The following is a 21,440-nucleotide window of genomic DNA, read 5'->3' as shown; positions in this document are numbered from 1 at the left end:
TAATATATGAAATTTACTGTCAAATTGGTTTCCATACAACACCCAGTGCTCATCCCAAAAGGTGCCCTCCTCAATACCCATCACCCACCCTGCCCTCCCTCCCACCCCCCATCAACCCTCAATTTGTTCTCAGTTTTTAACACAAAGCAATGATAATCTTGTTTTGAATTTTCAGTGTATTTTCTCTCATACTATTTTCCTATATGAAGTGTTTTTATAACTTAAATCTCAGTTTTTTCTCAAAATCTCTCCCAAACTTTGCTGTGCATTGGAGTCAGCTGGTGACCTTTTAAAAATCCCTATGCCCTGGATGCATGCCTTAAAAATTAAATAAGAAGGTCTGGGGATAAGGGAGAGAGTCAGGCATCAGTTTCCAAACATACCCAGGTGTTATTAATATGCAGCAAACTTTGGGAACTACTGTCTTAAACTCTTATATAGTGCCCTGAAGGTCCAATATGCATACTATTTAATCTGTGACCTCAATCACTTGTGTTGCAAGCCTGGCATGGTAGTTAGTACAGTAGTTGGTGAGTAAAGCTACTACTTGCACCTTAATCTGGCTTGGTTATCTTCTATTTGCCACATATAAACTCACAAAGTTACAATAAAAGCCTTAGTTTTAAATGAAAAGTAATTTCAAGAATTATTTCAGAATCCAGAAATTTTTGAATTTGAGAAGTTAACATAATGCATCTATTTTCATTCCATCACAACCCAAGAGAATTTGGGGCAGCCCCCTGTAATCGAGAACCTTAATATTTCACCAGGAATAAATATAAATATTCACGCTGACCGAGGTAATAAAAATTGTAATGAATAGCCTCAGGTAAGTTGGGGCTAGGTTTTGCCACCATTAAATTGTGGAAGAAAGTCCTTTGGAATTTCAGAACGTTTTGGATTGCAGAAATGAAGACAAGTGATTATGGACATATAGACATAGGTCACAAAGTAAGGTCTCCCCTCCCTCCCAGAGAATGTGACTAAACAGCATGAAAGTCACTGACAGAATGTTTCTGTAAAGATGCACACGACAATGTTTTGGTGTGTATCACTAGAATAAAGGTGAACACCTGATGAGAAAGATATGTATTGTGTGACATGTGTTTGTTTTACCATGCATGTGTAATACTTCTGTCAATTAAATATAAATATTCCTACTAAAAAAAAAAAAAAAAAAAAAAGCCTGAGCCCACCTCACTGACAGAGTGGATCTGGAAAAAAAAATCTTTGTTATTAGTTTTAAAGTCAAGAAAAGGGAACACCTACAAAAAATAGAAATCTTATTTAAATCAAAAGGCAGAATGTTAAAACTAGAATTAATGGTGGCATAGAGCATGACATGAAATGAGTTCACTATAAACAAACAAAATTGTGAAAGTGTTTACACATTTCATTAGTGTAAAGCTGATTAATCTGTGAAGACTAGCAAAGAAAACACATACAATTTTTTCTTTTAAGAAAATACGTATTCTAAGTGGAAATCAGAATATTTTAAAGTAGACTGCCCCAAACAGAAACTTAAGTTTTACAGGAACACAGAAAAAGGGAGTGAGGGGTGGGGAAGTAAGGAGAGATGCACATCATTTTAGGAATTCTGGATTACATGAAGTTAAGCAGGCTATTTTTCCATCAGGATTTCTAAGAACCTTAAATAATGTGCTTTGACAATCTCTAAACAGGTATAACATGCAGGCTATTAACACTTATTTGACCTCTAAATCCTTTTTTCTTTAAAGCATTTAATATGACTAATTCCACAGAACATAAAACTATTGGAGATGTATTCATAAATTTAGGAATTTTAGATGGTCTTCAAGAATGAATGTCCAGAACCAACTTCTACTTCACACCACTAATTTTATTATCCTTATCAGTTACCAGTCATTAAGTGATACCTCCATACAATGCAATGAAATCCCCAAAGATTGTTAACTATAGAATTAGTAGCATGGATTATTACATAAATGAGAACAGAGTATCTTCTCTTAAACACCGAATCAAAATAAAACTTAAAATATATTCACCATTTTAAAAGTGTAAGTTGGCAATTTGTATAAATATTGAAATGCTATACCTCATCAAATTCTTCAGTCATTTTTCTGATGATTTCTGCATTCTGCATATTTCGAAACATCTCTATTCTCACAGTACCTGTGGAACAACAGATTTTACAGTTAATCCTTTTCTATCCCATGCTAAACATTAAATTTAATCTGACCAATGTTTGAAAAATTTTATTTGAAAGTTTTTGGGGTTTTCTCCTCCCCTAAACTCCTACCTAAAGGAATCCCTTGTTTAAGAGCTTCAAAGTTCTTTAGACATTTTTAAAAATCCCTGAATATTCTGCAAATAAGTATGAGGGGGGAAAAACTGAGAGGAGTGTTGGGGCAGGAAAAGACAAAAAAACAATATATTTATATAAGGATTGACTGGTGCTATCCAGACATATAGCTGATTATCATCAGAATATTCTTCTATAAATTAAAACTAAGTGTTCCTTAATCTAATTAATACATGTCAGCTAAATCTGTTTTCTGTTAACATGAAAAATAGCTCAGTAACTTCAACCTAAGTATCAAACAAACAAAAAACAAAGTTAACCCCTTTCTCTCTCATTCTTTAGTATTACTTTTACGTTAGCTATATAATTTTTATCTCAAGTATGGCTATATAAATATTACCACTCTTAAAATAGTAAGAGTGGTTTATATCAAAGACTTGTGTTAAAAATTAACATAATTTAAATAAAATAAAATAAGGTTCAAAATCTACCTTGAGTACAGAGAATATTGAACTAATAATAACATAAGGTTCAGTTTCAACGCTATACATGTCAATATTCAAGATAAAAATTACAGGAATAAGACTCAATGAATCAATAAGAAAATACTTTATACCCTCTGACAGATTCCTTGCCAATGATTAGCAGCTCCAATTCAAATTACATTTAAGAATGTAAGAAGGAAAAGTCTCTAAAGTGTACTGTACTTTTACAAGAAAGAGCATGGAACAACTGACAGCCACTAAAAGTCATCAAAGTGTGCTCTTCATTTAGAGTCCCAATAAAAGACTACAGTGGCACATTTCGCATATCAAACTTAATTTGACTTTTTATTCATCTGTAAAATGAAAAAAACGAGATCTTTCTCATCATTTTAATTACAACCATTTCTAACCATGTTTTAGTTACTTATTATATAGCTCTTTTGTTCATTTTCAGTACAATGAATTAAGTACTACCAACAGGTATCCCTACACCAAGCTGTAGAGATGACAAGTAAATCTACTCTCATAAAGTACTAAGCAAGCAAAAGAAATAAAATGAGATTTTTAAGTTATTAAACATGAGAAGAATTAGTTGTTCTTGGAGAGATGGAAATATTTTATGTTTTGGAGTGTCATTAAATAGCTATATGCATTTCTCAAAGTCATCTATCTGTACACTTAAAATGTGCAACTTTTAATGTATGGAAATTATAACTTGGTAATACTGATTTTTTTTAATTTTTTAATTTTTTTAAATTTACATCCAAGTTAGTTAGCATATAGTGCAACAATGATTTCAGGAGTAGATTCCTTAATGCCCCTTACCCATTTAGCCCATCCCCCCTCCCACAACCCCTCCAGTAACCCTCCATTCGTTCTCCATATTTAAGAGTCTCTTATGTTTTGTCCCCCTCCTTGTTTTTATATTATTTTTGCTTCCCTTCCCTTATGTTCATCTGTTCTGTGTCTTAAAGTCCTCATATGAGTGAAGTCATATGATACTTATCTTTCTCCGACTATTTTCGCTTAGCATAATACCCTCTAGTTCCATCCACATAGTTGCAAATGGCAAGATTTCATTCTTTTTGATTGCCGAGTAATACTCCATTGTATATATACACCACATCTTCTTTATCCATTCATCTGTTGATGGACATTTGGGTTCTTTCCATACTTTGGCTATTGTTGATAGTGCTGCTATTTAACATTGGGGTGCATGTGTCTGTTCGAAACAGCATACCTGTATCCCTTGGATAAATACCTAGTAGTGCAACTGCTGGGTTGTAGGGTAGCTCTATTTTTAATTTTTTCAGGAACCTCCATACTGTTTTTCAGAGTGGCTGTACCAGTTTGCATTCCCAGGTAATACTGATTTTTTAAAGAACTCAAGAAAAAGGACAACACTAATCATACCAGTTCACTAAAAAGTGACACGTTATTGTTAATTATTAAACAATGTTCTATTTTGTTTCCATGACTGATATGGCAGTTTTCATATACAGTGGAGTCTTAACTATAATTACAATGGACTACCAAGTTAGTTCATAAAGGGAGGAATATTTTGCTGCATTAATTTAATATTGTAAAGTGAAAGGCAACAAAACAACAACTAGCATTAGAAACAACATAAAAACCAGTCTCATGCTTAGCATCTTTAAAAATAACTACCATATTTAGGGGCGCCTGGTGGCTCTGTCGGTTAAGCATGTAACACTTGATTTCAACTCAGGTCATGATCTCATGGGTCATGGGCTCAATCCCTGCTTGGGATTTTCTCTTTCTTTCTCCCTCTGCCCCTTCTCTACTCTCTCTCTCTCTCTCTCTCTCTCTCTCTCAAAATAAATAAATAAACTTCTAAAAAAATTGACTACCATATATAAGTAACAATTACTAATAAAGTAAAATCAGATGTTTAAAGCTGTAATTTTGAAAATGAACAGAGCCTGTCACTGAAAATTTTTTAAAGAAGAAAATCCTGCTGCTGTCACAATGACTTTTGATACATAGGCCTATTTACTTACTACGTTCTACCTGTTCATTCTTCTTCCATTAGGTCCAACAACTCTACTGAAACTGCTTCCTCACACCTATTATCTGCCAATTATTACATCAAACAGTTTTTCTTTAGTAATACCCTACATATTCTATTGAAAACATTTGCCCATTATATTGATTTCTATTAACACTATATCCTTGTACTGTATTCTCTAATGGCTTACTTTGATTTCTTTCACTTTTATTTACCTGAATACAGGTTATTTCCAAAGTTCTGTCCTACACATTTTTTTTGTCCTTTTCTACATTTTCTAACCTGGAAATGGCCCACATCTAGCTTACCCACCAGAGAAAAGTATGGCAGAATACTACTTATTAATCTTTGTATTCTCTATAGTTCCTTGAAATATGCCTAACATCTTAAGTCTTCTCTCTACTATTTTAAGCTTTGACAATGAATAGCTATTAAAAGTAAATTAAAGATCTGAAATAATTCAGATTCAGAGAAACAGAAATATATGAAAATAAGGAATGAAAAATAAATAGATTATCTTCCACTCTCTAAAACACTATCTGCGAGAATCTTCAAATAATCTACCAACATACGTATCTTACATGAAAAAATAAAAGATTGTTTGATCAAGCCCTACTGACAGGATTATACCTCTAATGAAGATAAAGGAAGAACTTTCAAAAGTGTCATTTTTAACTATCAATAATTCCAGAAATAGAATAACATCAAAAAACTACCATCAAGTTACTGATCACTTAAATTTTATCAAACTGCTGGAGAGAACATAACTTGATACAATCCCTATGGTATGCAATTTGGCAAATATTACCAAAATTACAAATTTACATACTCCTTGGCCTGGATATTGTACTTGTTGCGAAAAATCCATAAACTCACACACATATGAAATAACGAAGGTACAAGGTTATTCCCTGAAACACTGTTTGTAATAGCAAAAGGAAAAATACATATACCCATAAATAATTCTGATTCTGATTAATAACTGCAAGTGTTGATGACAATGACGATGGTGGTGGCAGCTAACACTTGGGTGCTATCTGCCAGGCGTTGCTCTAATAAATATGCCCTATTAAATAAGTTAAAACATTTACTTTTCACAACAATACTTTTCACAACAATAGAAGAATGTACTACTTTTCTCTCATTTTATAGAAGAGAAAATTGAGGCACCTAGAGATTTAGCAACTTGCAAACAGGGTTTCCCAGTAGCAGATTCGTGGTCTATACGCAGACAGTCTGGCTACAGGGTCCATGACTAACCACTACTTTTAACTGACTAAAATCAATGGAATCCATGCAGCTGTCAAAAACAATAAAATGGTCTATGCTTGATATGGAAAGATCTGTAGGATATATTCATAAATGAAAAAGGAATATTTATGCATTTGATAATATATGATTTAAAATATTTCTATAAAGATACACAAATATCTGGCACAAGTGGTTGCCTCAGGGAAAGAGAAATATGTGGTTGAGGTTTAGGGATATAATGGAGGTATTATATTGCATACCCTTTGCATTTCCTGAAATTTGAACTATATAAATGTATTACTCAAAATAAGGAATACATTTCAAATAAAAAATAAAATGTTAAAAAACTAAACTGAAAGACAGACTGCTATTAATTTTTGCCTGTCAAGCATTTGTGTAGTCACTACCAATATGCGCTCATTAGAGGGTAGGCTAAGAATGCTCCATTTAAGTTTGCCAGAAATGTGAAATTTTATGTTTTACTTACCAGGCTATTATAGAACACAAAAAATGAAATTGAAAAGCAATATGAAAATGAGGCTGGAGAACATATCCTTGGCAAAATGAGTGACATGGACAACAATGAAAAGAAACTTTAACTGTGGTTATAGCAACCACACATTTAGCAGAATCCTCAAGAAGTCATCGTAGGGTCATTTAAAATCTTTGGCATTAGACACAGTAGGGTTTAAGTCTCAGGTCCCCCAGTTACTAAGCTATAGGAGACTGAAAAAATCAACTGTTTTCTATAAAACTCAGATTTCTAATCTTAAAGTGGTGAGAATACCAATGCAGGGATTTTTTTTTTGTTCAATGCTGTAATTCCTAGTACATAAGCAGCACTGAAAAAAAAATGTGGAACAAATGACTAAGGATGATATGAGAACAAAATAAGAAAACAAGTATAAAGAATTTAGTATTGTGCTTATAGCATGTAAGATGCAAGATGCATGTAAGATGCTCACCTACTTTGAGCATTCCTTTTTTGAAAGATTATCCTGCCCATTTAGAGGAAAGCTAAAAGCTCGAGTTTTTGGGCTCCACTGAAAGCCAGATCCCTAATTGTGCATGTTGTCAGATTATTGCCATTTGAAGAATGAGACCAGTCATCTCTTTTATTCCAGAACTAAGCAAAGTCAGCAGTTTTCTAAGCACCCAGACCAAAGCTTTTACTTCCAGACACTAACCATCTCTTTCCAAAATGTCTAGAATCCACCATAACGATGAGTTAAGGTGATAAGTCAATGCCGAAGAAGCAGGAACCCACAAATTCTTATCCCCATTTACACGAACCCCATGGTTTAGAACACGGTCTCATCTCATCCTCTTCATTTTGAATTTTACCCTTACTCTATTCTATGATGAGATCCAAAGCCAGAACTCTAGCCTTGTTTGTATCCTTCCAACTAGGTACAGAAGCAGACAGAAGAAAAGACTGAAAGCAGAGAGAATGTTCTTTAAAAATATTTTTTAATGTTTATTTATTTTTGACAGAGAGAGAGAGACAGAGAGACAGAGTATGAGCGGGGAGGGGCAGAGAGAGAGGGAGACACAGAATCTGAAGCAGCTCCAGGCTCTGAGCTGTCAGCACAGAGACTGATACCGGGCTCAAACTCACAGACTGCGAGATCATGACCTGAGCCGAAGTTGGACGCTCAACCGACTGAGCCACCCAGGCACCCCACATACAGAACTTTTTGAGCAGCAAATCAACTACCCAAATACAACAAAAGGCCCTTCTGTGTTTATATCTTTTATGATACTAACATTCTGGTTCCCTCAAATTACTGAACCTGGCTCCCTTAAATTACTAAACCAAACCAATTACTGGTGTTATATACTAACACTGCCTAAGAGTGTTTAACAGAGAGCCTTCCTAAGAGCTTTCTTACTAATTGTACCATGTATGAAACAGCTTTCTATTTTAAAGCTTTTATTGTAAAGACTGGATTATAAAGTATTAATTTAAAAACCTAATCTGGTGATGGACCAGAGATAATTCATACACATGACAGGAAAATTTTTGGTAGTCTCATCTTCTGCTTCATTTTTACTTTAAGTAACAGTACATTATACATCAAAATAAAGTGGAGAAAGACTGAAAAAAGTATGGATAAATTACAAGACAAAATCTAAGTCAAAAAGGAGAAGAAATGCTGAGGCTACTAAAACTGAGAAGTATTTACTAAAGAAACACTGCATACCAGAATATAGAATTTAACAGTTACCTAAGATTGCAGTGACTGATGAGGAAAGGGAATGGGGAAAGATAAAGAGACAGATACTTTGGTTGCTTTTTAATGATCATTTCAAGCTTAATTCTGGAGCTTGGTTTAGCCATGTTAGTATAGCCCAGGAACAAAAGCAAGCATTGTCTTATAACAGTGATGTTTCAAACTACTTTCACCAAATCTTCCAACAACTACTAAAATATCCTCAAGGGGTGCCTGGATGGTTAAGCACCTGACTTCAGCTTGGGTCATGACCTCATAGTCTGTGCCCACGTTGGGCTCTGTGCTGATGGCTCAGAGCCTAGAGCCTGCTTCAGATTCTCTGCCTTTCTCTCTTTACCCCTCCCCTGCTTGTGTTCTGTCTCTCTCTCTCTCCCAAAAATAAAATAAACATTAAAAAGAATTTTTTTTTAATATCTTCGTCTTCAGTCCACATAAGAATTAAAGGAAACGGCAATGAAAAAAATAAACATACTTTTTAAAATGTCCATCTGCTACCTCAGGCATTACTACTAATATTAACATGATTCAAGAGAAGCAGGACTTCTTAATCTATGGCACATGGATTCCTAAATATCTATGGACCTTTTGTATGAAAATTTAGGTCTATGCAACTTTTGTGGAGAAAGACCCAAATTTTCAGGTTATTATTAAAGGAACTGGAGAACTCAAAAAGGTAACAACAGCATATTAGAAGAAAAATATCAGCCAAAGATTTTAAGTCTTAGGGAACTAAAGACAAAAATTAAATTGTGGCAGTAAAGAATAGCTCTAAAGAAGAATTACTCTTCATAGCATGGTATGGAAAAGCAAAAACTAGGGAGTGAGAGATGCAGGGGAAAAAAATGCTGAATTATGTTTCTTTCTCATAAATTAGACCATGAGTGCAATGGTTATCATCTAAGTAGAACCAGGTTTCATCTCCAAGTAGCAAAGGAAAAAGAGCACAAGGGAACTTCCCCATAACGTTAAGAATACATAAATTAAAGAGTGAACATTTTTATTTATAAGTACCTTGTTGAGAGCCAACACTACATATCTGACTTCAGTTACATAATATATATATAAGATAATTTAGGATTTAAATGTGTGAGATAATTTAGGATTACTTTGTATTTTCCTATCAAAGTGCATATATAAATGATCAAGTCGTACTCTTTAAGCTGTACTTCAAAGGTGTGTCACTACAAGGTCCCAAATAATCTCAAGTATACTTTTGCAAAGACTCTCTCACAATTTATTTGCCACTAAGACTTTCTCATCTTTCTCTAGAGCACCACTCTTTTCTATTTCATTGAACTTTTATGTATATGATTAAAAAGGGGAAAAAAAAACTAGGTGGTTGGGCTTAATAAGAGTCTCAAAGAATTTTCCTTAAACTGAATTCCACAATGTTTTAAAAAATACATACTTTTTTAGAATAGTTTTAGACTAACATAAAAATTACACAGTGCAAAATGTTTCCATAAACACCAAAACCAGTTTCTCTTACTGTTAATATCTCATATTAATATTGTATATTTGTCACAGCTAATGAGCAGATATTAATAACATTTTTGTTCTTCCCCTAGCTTCACTGAGAAATAATTGACATACATCACTACAAGTTTAAGGTGCACCGCATCATGGTTTGATTTACATATATTGGAAATGATTACCACAACAGGTTTAGTTAATATCCATCATTTCTTATAGATATAATTAGAAAAGTAATTTTTCCTTGTGTAGAGAATTCTGAGGATTGACTCTCTTAACAACTTTCCTATGTATCATACAGCAGTATTAACAGTAGTCATTCACTTACACTACATCCCTAGTACTTATTTATCTACTAACTAGGAAGTTTGTACCTTTTGATCGTCTTTCTCAAATTCTTTCTCCCCTCAACCTGATAATATTAACTAAAAGTCATATTCAGATGTTCTTACTTTTAACCTAATATCCTTTTTCTGTTCCAGGATCTCATCCAGAATACCACAAAAGGTGGTAGTTGTCGTGTCTCCTTAGGGTACTCTACACTGTGACAGTTTCTAACTTATTTTTGATCATCATAATGGTGTTACGGAGCAGTCAGGCAGTTTACAGAATGTCTGTCAATTTGGGTTTGTGTGATGGTTAAATACGGTTTTTGGTTTTTGAGAGAAAGATCAAAGAAAAAGTGCCATTGTAATTGTATCAAAACAAAAGTATTTTTTAGTCATGTGTTTATTAATCATGATCATCTAACTGAGGTAGAATTTGTCAAGTTTCTCCAAGGTACGTTATATTTTTCCCCTTTTTCCACACTGTATTCTTTGGAAAGAAGTCACTATGTACAGCCCACACCTAAACGTGTAACAAATTATGCTTCTTTGTCTTTAAGTTTATATATGTATCTATATAAATTACATTGAATTCTTCTACATGAAAGATTTGTCTATTACCCATTTGTTCCATTTTCAATCATTTATTTATAACATGGACTCATGAATATTTTATAGTTTACATTATAAGCCAATTCTACAGTATTTTGTTGCTCAAATTGTTCCACTTTTGGCTACTGAGTAGGGTTCTTTTCAGTTGGTTCCTATGTCCTTTTGACAAACCCTCACTGTTGTTTTGTTTTCACTGAGCACTTATTTACTTTCAGAAACTATGAAATGCTTCAGGTTTACCTTGTATATTCCCTGTCCCAGTCTTAGAATCTAATATTGCTGTAAGGATCCCTGACTTCCTCAACTGGAGAATGGAATAAGAAGCCAAGATTTATATGCTAAGTGTGTTCCTTGCTACCGGCTCATTGTTAGTGTAATGTCATTTCTTTTAGGCCCTCTCGGCTTAAAGAGCAAGGAAATATATATGTATGTAACTACTTCTGTATGTAGCCATATGTATCTATATTAAGCTATATATGAGTTATACTAATATCTTCAACTCCATGACCACACACACCACACGGAATATTCCAGAGTTCTCCCCTTGCTTTTATCTATAATTTCCTACAGTGAAATCTCAAACAGTGAAAACTCTGGTTCCCACCATCAACTATCTACTTACTTAATTTTTTAATTCCAGTTATACATATGTATAGTGATTTCAAAATTGTATACACATATATAGTGACTTCCATACCGCAATGGAAAATAACTGCCAACTAGAGTACCATCCTTACATACAGTTCCTTTTGCCTTTAGTCTTATAATCTCTACTCTTAAGTATTTAGGACAGTACTTTTATCCCAAACCCCTGCAGTGAGGTTATTTCATGTGTTTGTAATACAGTTTGATTCTTTTGTTAGTCTGACTTAAACCGGGATGACCTCGTTAAGTGGTTTTTTTTTAATTTGCATTCATCAATGTTTACTTTTTGTTCTAGCAGTTCTATGGGTTTTGAGAAATGCATAGTATCATGTATCTACCATTACAGCATGATACAGAATAGTTTCACCACCCTAACCCCTTATGATTCACCTATTTAACCCTTCTTCCTCCCCAAAGCCCTGGCAAACATGGATCTATTTACCATCTCTATAGTTTTCCCTTTTCCAGAATGTAACAGAAACTGGAATCATAGTATGTAGCCTTTTTAGACTGGCTTCTTTCACTCCACAATACCTATTGAAGACTCATCTATGCTTTTTGCATGGTTTGAGAACTCATTCCTTCCTATAACCGAATAATATTCCATTTCATGGATGTACCACTGTTTATCCCTTTCATCTACTAAAGGACACCTTGATTGCTTCCGATTTTTGGTAATTAATGAATATAATTAAACACATGCAGGTTTTTGTGTGGGCATGTTTCAGATGAGTTGGGTAAACACCTAAGAGCACAATTACTAGATTTTACAGTAAGGTTATGTTTAGTTTTGTAAGAAACTGTTACAATGTCTTCCAATATGGCTACACCATTTTGCATTCCCATCAACAATGATTTCCTGTGCCTTCACATCTTGACAGTGATCAATACTGCCAGTTTTTTGGACTTTAGCCATTCCAATAGCTGTAGTGATATCTTTTTGTTGTTTTAAAAATTTTTTTCAACGTTTTTTATTTATTTTTGGGACAGAGAGAGACAGAGCATGAACGGGGGAGGGGCAGAGAGAGAGGGAGACACAGAATCAGAAACAGGCTCCAGGCTCCGAGCCATCAGCCCAGAGCCTGACGCGGGGCTCGAACTCACGGACCGCGAGATCGTGACCTGGCTGAAGTCGGACGCTTAACCGACTGCGCCACCCAGGCGCCCCTCTTTTTGTTGTTTTAATTCACATTGCCCTTATGACAAATGATGTTGAGCATCTTTTTGCATGTTTAATTGCCATCTGTGAAATGTCTTATTCAGTGAAATGTCTGTTCAGGTGTTTGCCCACTTTTTTATTGGGCTGTTTATTTTCTTATCACTGAATTTTTAGAGCTCCTTGTATATTTTAATTACAAGTCCTTTACCATATATGTGTCTTGCAAATATGTTCTCTCAGTCTATGATTTAATTTTCTCAATAATGTCTTTTGCAGAGCAGAAACATTTTAATAAGGTCCAACTTGTCAACTGTTTCTTCCATGGGCTTCCATGTACTCTTGGTTGTTACAGCTAAAAACCTCAAAACCTCATCACTAAACCTAAGGTCATGTAGTCTTTCTCTTACGTTTTATTTTAGAAATTTTGAGTTTTACATTTCACTTAAGAAAGGGGTAAGATCTTTAAGTTCATTTTCTCCCCATGGATATCCAATAGTTCATGTACCATTTGTTGAAAAGATGATTATTTCTCCATTTTAATTGCCTTTATATCTTCAAATAAAAAATATCAGTTGACTATATTTGTGTGATTCTTATAATATTTTTAAAGACTAATTTAGGGCACAAAAATTTGATATATATACAACCCTTTAGGAACCCATGGGGCCTAGAAAAATGAGGCTAAAATATACCAAAATATTTCTCGTTCCATTCTCCTATTTTAATAATTCTTATTCTGTACTCTGTATAACCAACAGCTTTTCCTAAATAATAAACTCATCAGGATTATCTGTGGTTTTCAATGCACAATTCCTAAAACAATATCTGAATATGTCTACATTTGAAAGTTCTTCCAAAAACATAAGAATGAGAAATTAAGACTTTAAATAGTGCCAAGAGACTAGAGTCCATAAAAGTAGAAATTGCAACAATATAAAAGATAAATATACAAAATATGTCCAAAGTGTGGAAGGTTCAAAATTATGGCCTACATTTACACATACACAATTATCCAAGGGAACAAATATGTTAAGTTGGTATATAAAGTTTTGATTATGGTAGTACTATACAAAATATTATTTATATAAACAGTTTTCCTGAAATGCTAATAAAAACATGAAAAACATTTTGAAAAACATCTAAAACCTTGAGGATAAAGACAAACTAAAAGGAGAAAGCAAGATACAGAAAGAGCGCTAAAATCACTTTTTCTCTGATAATATTTATTGAGCCTATAATGCACAAGCTGGGACTTCTCAGGTGACGGGTCTAAAAGAAACAACTTTTTTATGAAGTGGGGCTCAAAGGATTTCACTTGTAAGATAAAGTTAAACCAGCAGTAAATCTAATACCTCATACACTGGGATCCATAAAGAAAACTTCAGAAAAAAAAAAAGTTTATGTATTTATTTTGAGAGAGAGAGAGAGAGCGCGCGCACAAGAGCAGAAGAGGGGCAGAGAGAGAGGGAGAAAGGAGAGAGAATTCCAAGCAGGCTCCGCACTGTCAGTATAAGCCTGACACATGGCTCAATCCCACAAACCATGAGATCATGACCTGCCCTGAAATTAACAGACTTACCCAAATGACCCACCCAGGTGCCCCAAGAAACCTTTTTATAATACAGATACCTGGGAGATAGAAGTCAAACACTGGTGCTCTCACAAATATCCTAAATTCACTTAATCTGATCCAGAAAACTGCAAACTTGACTTAGGTGTAAATAGTCGTCGATTTGTAGTACCCTTGGATACCTGTCAAGCAAATGCTAAATCTTCTCTAGAGGAATGTACCTTACCTAGGTTTCTAATAAATTGGAGAGAAAATGTGGAGCTTGGAATAAAAAGTAACTAAACACTCCAAGAAGAAAGGAATGCAAAGGAATAAGCAAAAATGACTGTATAAACAGACTCACAAAGACTTCAAGTATTAGAATTATCAGATATAGACTGTAAAAGATTCACCATATTAAAAAAGGAAAATATAAAACCGAATGAATAGCCACAGGGAACAATTCCATGGACTTCTTTTCCTATAAAAGAGAGTCACATAACTCTAACTTCTAGAAATGACCAATACAGTAACTGAAACAGACTGGCATGGATGAAAAAAAGTAAGTGAACTGGAAGACAGGGGAAATATTACACAGAAAGGAATACAGGAATTCAAAAATGCAAAAAGGTACAAAGAAAACAATATGCAAAGTTTAAACAAAGTTACTGAGAGAGAAGAGAAAATGAGAAGCAGCAATATTTTAAAAGATAACTGAGGCTTTGGGGGAAGATGGCGGCATAGGAGGACGCTGGGCTCACCGCGCGTCCTGCTGATCACTTAGATTCCACCTACACCTGCCTAAATAACCCAGAAAACCGCCAGAGGATTAGCAGAACGGAGTCTCCGGAGCCAAGCGCAGACGAGAGGCCCACGGAAGAGGGTAGGAAGGGCGGAGAGGCGGTACACGCTCCACGGACTGGCGGGAGGGCAGCCTGCCGGCCAAGCAGAGCCCCCGAGTCTGGCTGGCAAAAGCGGAGGGGCCAGACGGAGTGTGTTCCGACAGCAAGCGCGACTTAGCGTCTGGGAGGTCATAAGTTAACAGCTCTGCTCGGAAACCGGGAAGGCTGGAGGACAAAGGGAGGGAGAGCTGCTGAGCCCCCGGACGACAGAGCTCAGTTTGGTGGGGAACAAAGGCGCTCGCCAGCGCCATCTCCCCCGCCCATCCCCCAGCCAAAATCCCAAAGGGAACAAGTTCCTGCCAGGGAACTTGCTCGCTCCGCACAAACACCCAACTCTGTGTTTCTGTGGAGCCAAACCTCCGGCAGTGGATCTGACTCCCTCACTGACACAGGGCCCCTCCTGAAGTGGATCACCTAAGGAGAAGCGAGCTAAGCCTGCCCCTCCTGCCCCCGTGCACCTTGCCTACCCACCCCAGCTAATACGCCAGATCCCCAGCACCACAAGCCTGGCAGTGTGCAAGTAGCCCAGACGGGACACGCCACCCCACAGTGAATCCCACCCCTAGGAGAGGGGAAGAGAAGGCACACACCAGTCTGACTGTGGCCCCAGCGGTGGGCTGGGGGCAGACATCAGGTCGGACTGCGGCCCCGCCCACCAACTCCAGTTATACACCACAGCACAGGGGAAGTGCCCTGCAGGTCCTCACCACTCCAGGGACTCTCCAAAATGACCAAACGGAAGAATTCCCCTCAGAAGAATCTCCAGGAAATAACAACAGCTAATGAACTGATCAAAAAGGATTTAAATAATATAACAGAAAGTGAATTTAGAATAATAGTCATAAAATTAATCGCTGGGCTTGAAAACAGTATAGAGGACAGCAGAGAATCTCTTGCTACAGAGATCAAGGGACTCAGGAACAGTCACGAGGAGCTGAAAAACGCTTTAAACGAAATGCAAAACAAAATGGAAACGACGATGGCTCGGATTGAAGAGGCAGAGGAGAGAATAGGTGAACTAGAAGATAAAGTTATGGAAAAAGAGGAAGCTGAGAGAAAGAGAGATAAAAAAATCCAGGAGTATGAGGGGAAAATTAGAGAACTAAGTGATACACTAAAAAGAAATAATATACGCATAATTGGTATCCCAGAGGAGGAAGAGAGAGGGAAAGGTGCTGAAGGGGTACTTGAAGAAATTATAGCTGAGAACTTCCCTGAACTGGGGAAGGAAAAAGGCATTGAAATCCAAGAGGCACAGAGAACTCCCTTCAGACGTAACTTGAATCGATCTTCTGCATGACATATCATAGTGAAACTGGCAAAATACAAGGATAAAGAGAAAATTCTGAAAGCAGCAAGGGATAAACGTGCCCTCACATATAAAGGGAGACCTATAAGACTCGTGACTGATCTCTCTTTTGAAACTTGGCAGGCCAGAAAGGATTGGCATGAGATCTTCAGTATGCTAAACAGGAAAAATATGCAGCCAAGAATCCTTTATCCAGCAAGTCTGTCATTTAGAATAGAAGGAGAGATAAAGGTCTTCCCAAACAAACAAAAACTGAAGGAATTTGTCACCACGAAACCAGCCCTACAAGAGATCCTAAGGGGGATCCTGTGAGACAAAGTACCAGAGACATCGCTATAAGCATAAAACATACAGACATCACAATGACTCTAAACCCGTATCTTTCTATAATAACACTGAATGTAAATGGATTAAATGCACCAACCAAAAGACATAGTGTATCAGAATGGATAAAAAAAACAAGACCCATCTATTTGCTGTCTGCAAGAGACTCATTTTAGATCTGAGGACACCTTCAGATTAAAAGTGAGGAGATGGAGAACTCTCTGTCATGCTACTGGAAGCCAAAAGAAAGCTGGAGTAGCCATACTTATATCAGACAAACTAGACTTTAAATTAAAGGCTGTAACAAGAGATGAAGAAGGGCATTATGTAATAATTACAGTGTCTATCCATCAGGAAGAGCTAATAATTATAAATGTCTATGCGCCGAATACCGGAGCCCCCAAATATATAAAATAATTACTCATAAACTATAAGCAACCTTATTGATAAGAATGTGGTAACTGAAGGGGACTTTAACACTCCACTTACAGAAATGGATAGATCATCTAGACACACAGTCAATAAAGAAACAAGGGCCCTGAATGATACATTGGATCAGATGGACCTGACAGATATATTTAGAACTATGCATCCCAAAGCAACAGAATATACTTTCTTCTCGAGTGCACATGGAACATTCTCCAAGATAAATCATATACTGGGTCACAAAACAGCCCTTCACAAGTTTACAAGAATTGAAATTATACCATGCATACTTTCAGACCACAATGCTATGAAGCTTGAAATCAACCACAGGAAAAAGTCTGGAAAACCTCCAAAAGCATGGAGGTTAAAGAACACCCTACTAACGAATGAGTGGGTCAACCAGGCAATTAGAGAAGAAATTAAAAAATATATGGAAACAAACGAAAATGAAAATACAACAATCCAGACGCTTTGGGATGCAGCAAAGGCAGTCCTGAGAGGAAAATACATCGCAATCCAGGCCTATCTCAAGAAACAAGAAAAATCCCAAATACAAAATCTAACAGCACACCTAAAGGAAATAGAAGCAGAACAGCAAAGGCAGCCTAAACCCAGCAGAAGAAAAATAATAAAGATCAGAGCAGAAATAAACAATATAGAATCTTAAAAAACGGTAGAGCAGATCAACGAAACCAAGAGTTGGTTTTCTGAAAAAATAAACAAAATTGACAAACCTCTAGCCAGGCTTCTCAAAAAGAAAAGGGAGATGACCCAAATAGATAAAATCATGAATGAAAATGGGATTATTAAAACCAATCCCTCAGAGATACAAACAATTATCAGGGAATACTATGAAAAATTATATGCCAACAAATTGGACAACCTGGAAGAAATGGACAAATTCCTGAACACCCACACTCTTCCCAAACTCAATCAGGAGGAAATAGAAAGCTTGAACAGACCCATAACCAGCGAAGAAATTGAATCGGTTATCAAAAATCTCCCAACAAATAAGAGTCCAGGACCAGATGGCTTCCCAGGGGAGTTCTACCAGACGTTTAAAGCAGAGATAATACCTATCCTTCTCAAGCTATTCCAAGAAATAGAAAGGGAAGGAAAACTTCCAGACTCATTCTATGAAGCCAGTATTACTTTGATTCCTAAACCAAACAGAGACCCAGTAAAAAAAGAGAACTACAGACCAATATCCCTGATGAATATGGATGCAAAAATTCTCAATAAGATACTAGCAAATCGAATTCAACAGCATATAAAAAGAATTATTCACCATGATCAAGTGGGATTCATTCCTGGGCTGCAGGGCTGGTTCAACATTCGCAAATCAATCAACGTGATACATCACATTAATAAAAAAAAAGAAAAGAACCATATGATCTTGTCAATCGATGCAGAAAAGGCCTTTGACAAAATCCAGCACCCTTTCTTAATAAAAACCCTTGAGAAAGTCGGGATAGAAGGAACATACTTAAACATCATAAAAGCCATTATGAAAAGCCCACAGCTAACATCATCCTCAATGGGGAAAAACTGAGAGCTTTTTCTCTTAGATCAGGAACACGACAGGGATGCCCACTCTCACCGCTGTTGTTTAACATAGTGCTGGAAGTTCTAGCATCAGCAATCAGACAACAAAAGGAAATCAAAGGCATCCAAATTGGCAAAGATGAAGTCAAGCTTTCGCTTTTTGCAGATGACATGATATTATACATGGAAAATTCGATAGACTCCACCAAAAGTCTGCTAGAACTGATACATGAATTCAGCAAAGTTGCAGGATACAAAATCAAGGTACAGAAATCAGTTGCATTCTTATACACTAACAATGAAGCAACAGAAAGACAAATAAAGAAACTGATCCCATTCACAATTGCACCAAGAAGCATAAAATACCTAGGAATAAATCTAACCAAAGATGTAAAAGATCTGTATGCTGAAAACTATAGAAAGCTTATGAAGGTAATCAAAGAAGATATAAAGAAATGGAAAGACATTCCCTGCTCATGGATTGGAAGAATAAATATTGTCAAAATGTCAATACTACCAAAAGCTATCTACACATTCAATGCAATCCCAATCAAAATTGCATCAGCATTCTTCTCGAAACTAGAACAAGCAATCCTAAAATTCATATGGAACCACAAAAGGCCCCGAATAGCCAAAGTCATTTTGAAGAGAAGACCAAAGCAGGAGGCATCACAATCCCAGACTTTAGCCTCTACTACAAAGCTGTCATCATCAAGACAGCATGGTATTGGCACAAAAACAGACACATAGACCAATGGAATAGAATAGAAACCCCAGAACTAGACCCACAAACGTATGGCCAACTCATCTTTGACAAAGCAGGAAAGAACATCCAATGGAAAAAAGACAGTCTCTTTAACAAATGGTGCTGGGAGAATTGGACAGCAACATGCAGAAGGTTGAAACTAGACCACTTTCTGACACCATTCACAAAAATAAACTCAAAATGGATAAAGGACCTGAATGTGAGACAGGAAACCATCAAAACCTTAGAGGAGAAAGCAGGAAAAGACCTCTCTGACCTCAGCTGTAGCAATCTGTTACTCGACACATCCCCAAAGGCAAGGGAATTAAAAGCAAAACTGAATTACTGGGACCTTATGAAGATAAAAAGCTTCTGCACAGCAAAGGAAACAACCAACAAAACTAAAAGGCAACCAACGGAATGGGAAAAGATATTTGCAAATGACATATCGGACAAAGGGCTAGTATCCAAAATCTATAAAGAGCTCACCAAACTCCACACCCGAAAAACAAATAACCCAGTGAAGAAATGGGCAGAAAACATGAATAGACACTTCTCTAAAGAAGACGTCCGGATGGCCAACAGGCACATGAAAAGATGTTCAACGTCGCTCCTTATCAGGGAAATACAAATCAAAACCACACTCAGATATCACCTCACGCCAGTCAGAGTGGCCAAAATGAACAAATCAGGAGACTATAGATGCTGGAGAGGATGTGGAGAAACGGGAACCCTCTTGCACTGTTGGTGGGAATTCAAATTGGTGCAGCCGCTCTGGAAAGCAGTGTGGAGGTTCCTCAGAAAATTAAAAATAGACCTACCCTATGACCCAGCAATAGCACTGCTAGGAATTTACCCAAGGGATACAGGAGAACTGATGCATAGGGGCACTTGTACCCCAATGTTTATAGCAGCACTGTCAACAATAGCCAAATTATGGAAAGAGCCTAAATGTCCATGAACTGATGAATGGATAAAGAAATTGTGGTTTATATACACAATGGAATACTACATGGCAATGAGAAAGAATGAAATATGGCCTTTTGTAGCAACGTGGATGGAACTGGAGAGTGTGATGCTAAGTGAAATAAGCCATACAGAGAAAGACAGGTACCATATGGTTTCACTCTTATGTGGATCCTGAGAAACTTAACAGAAACCCATGGGGGAGAGGAAGGGGAAAAAAAAAAGAGGTTAGAGTGGGAGAGAGCCAAAGCATAAGAGACTGTTAAAAAACAGAGAACAAACTGAGGGTTGATGGGGGGTGGGAGGGAGGGGAGGGTGGGGGATGGGTATTGAGGAGGGCACCTTTTGGGATGAGCACTGGGTGTTGTATGAAAACCAATTTGACAATAAACTTCATATATTGGAAAAAAATAAAAAAATAAAAGATAACTGAGGAAAGACACCAATCTAAAGAAATATGTTCTATACCTAGAACATAATAGTCAGACTGCAGAATACCAGAATACAAAGAGAAACGTTAAGCTTTGGGAAATACAAGTATTGAAAGAAAGGAAAATTATTATTCCTAGTTCTCAACAACAGTCTAAGCCAGGAAACAGTAAAACGTCTTCAATAGGAAGACAGCCAATGTTATATGATCTATCCATCAAAATATACTTTCATAAATAAAGACAAGTTAAATAAATCTTTAAAAAAAGTCCAACAGAGCCTATACAATCCCTGATAGAAGATCAATGGAAGTTCCAAACAATGCATTTTAGGCAGAAGTGATCTCAGATATATATGACATTAAAAAAAGAACAAATACAATGGTGTGTATAACGGTAAAGCTAAAAAAAAAAATTAACTACCTTATTTCTTTAAATAATAATGACTAAAGGGAAAACTAAATAGATTTAAATTACAACACAAGGAAGTAAATAGAATTATTGCTTTAGGTCCTTGTACTTTCTAGGAAAAGGGTAAAAGTGGTAATTACATTTTAGATTTTGTTACATTAATTATGATTTTTATACTCTCTAGGGTAACCATTAAATGCATGCAAAGAGTACAAAGTGTCCAAAAAAGTAGGGGGGGGGGAATGAATTCTTCTGAATTCAAAGAATCTAAAGGCAAGAAAGAAAAAGCAAAATAAAAAAATACATAGAGCAGTCAGGACAGAGAACAAACACTGGT

The 21,440-nt window shown here is 36.2% G+C and overlaps 1 protein-coding gene across 1 annotated transcript in view; it reads right to left on the bottom strand.

Moving 5' to 3' along the window:
• STAG1 (stromal antigen 1) overlaps positions 1–21,440 on the bottom strand; it is a 402,070-nt gene that overhangs the window by 178,456 nt on the left and 202,174 nt on the right. The window contains exon 6 of the mRNA XM_049628788.1: positions 2,078–2,154. Coding sequence (XP_049484745.1) covers positions 2,078–2,154 — 77 coding nt within the window. The remainder of the gene's footprint in view (positions 1–2,077; positions 2,155–21,440) is intronic.

The sequence above is a fragment of the Panthera uncia genome, chromosome C2 (assembly GCF_023721935.1).
Source record: "Panthera uncia isolate 11264 chromosome C2, Puncia_PCG_1.0, whole genome shotgun sequence".
Lineage (NCBI taxonomy): Eukaryota > Metazoa > Chordata > Mammalia > Carnivora > Felidae > Panthera > Panthera uncia.
This window is presented reverse-complemented; position numbering and strand designations above follow the sequence as displayed.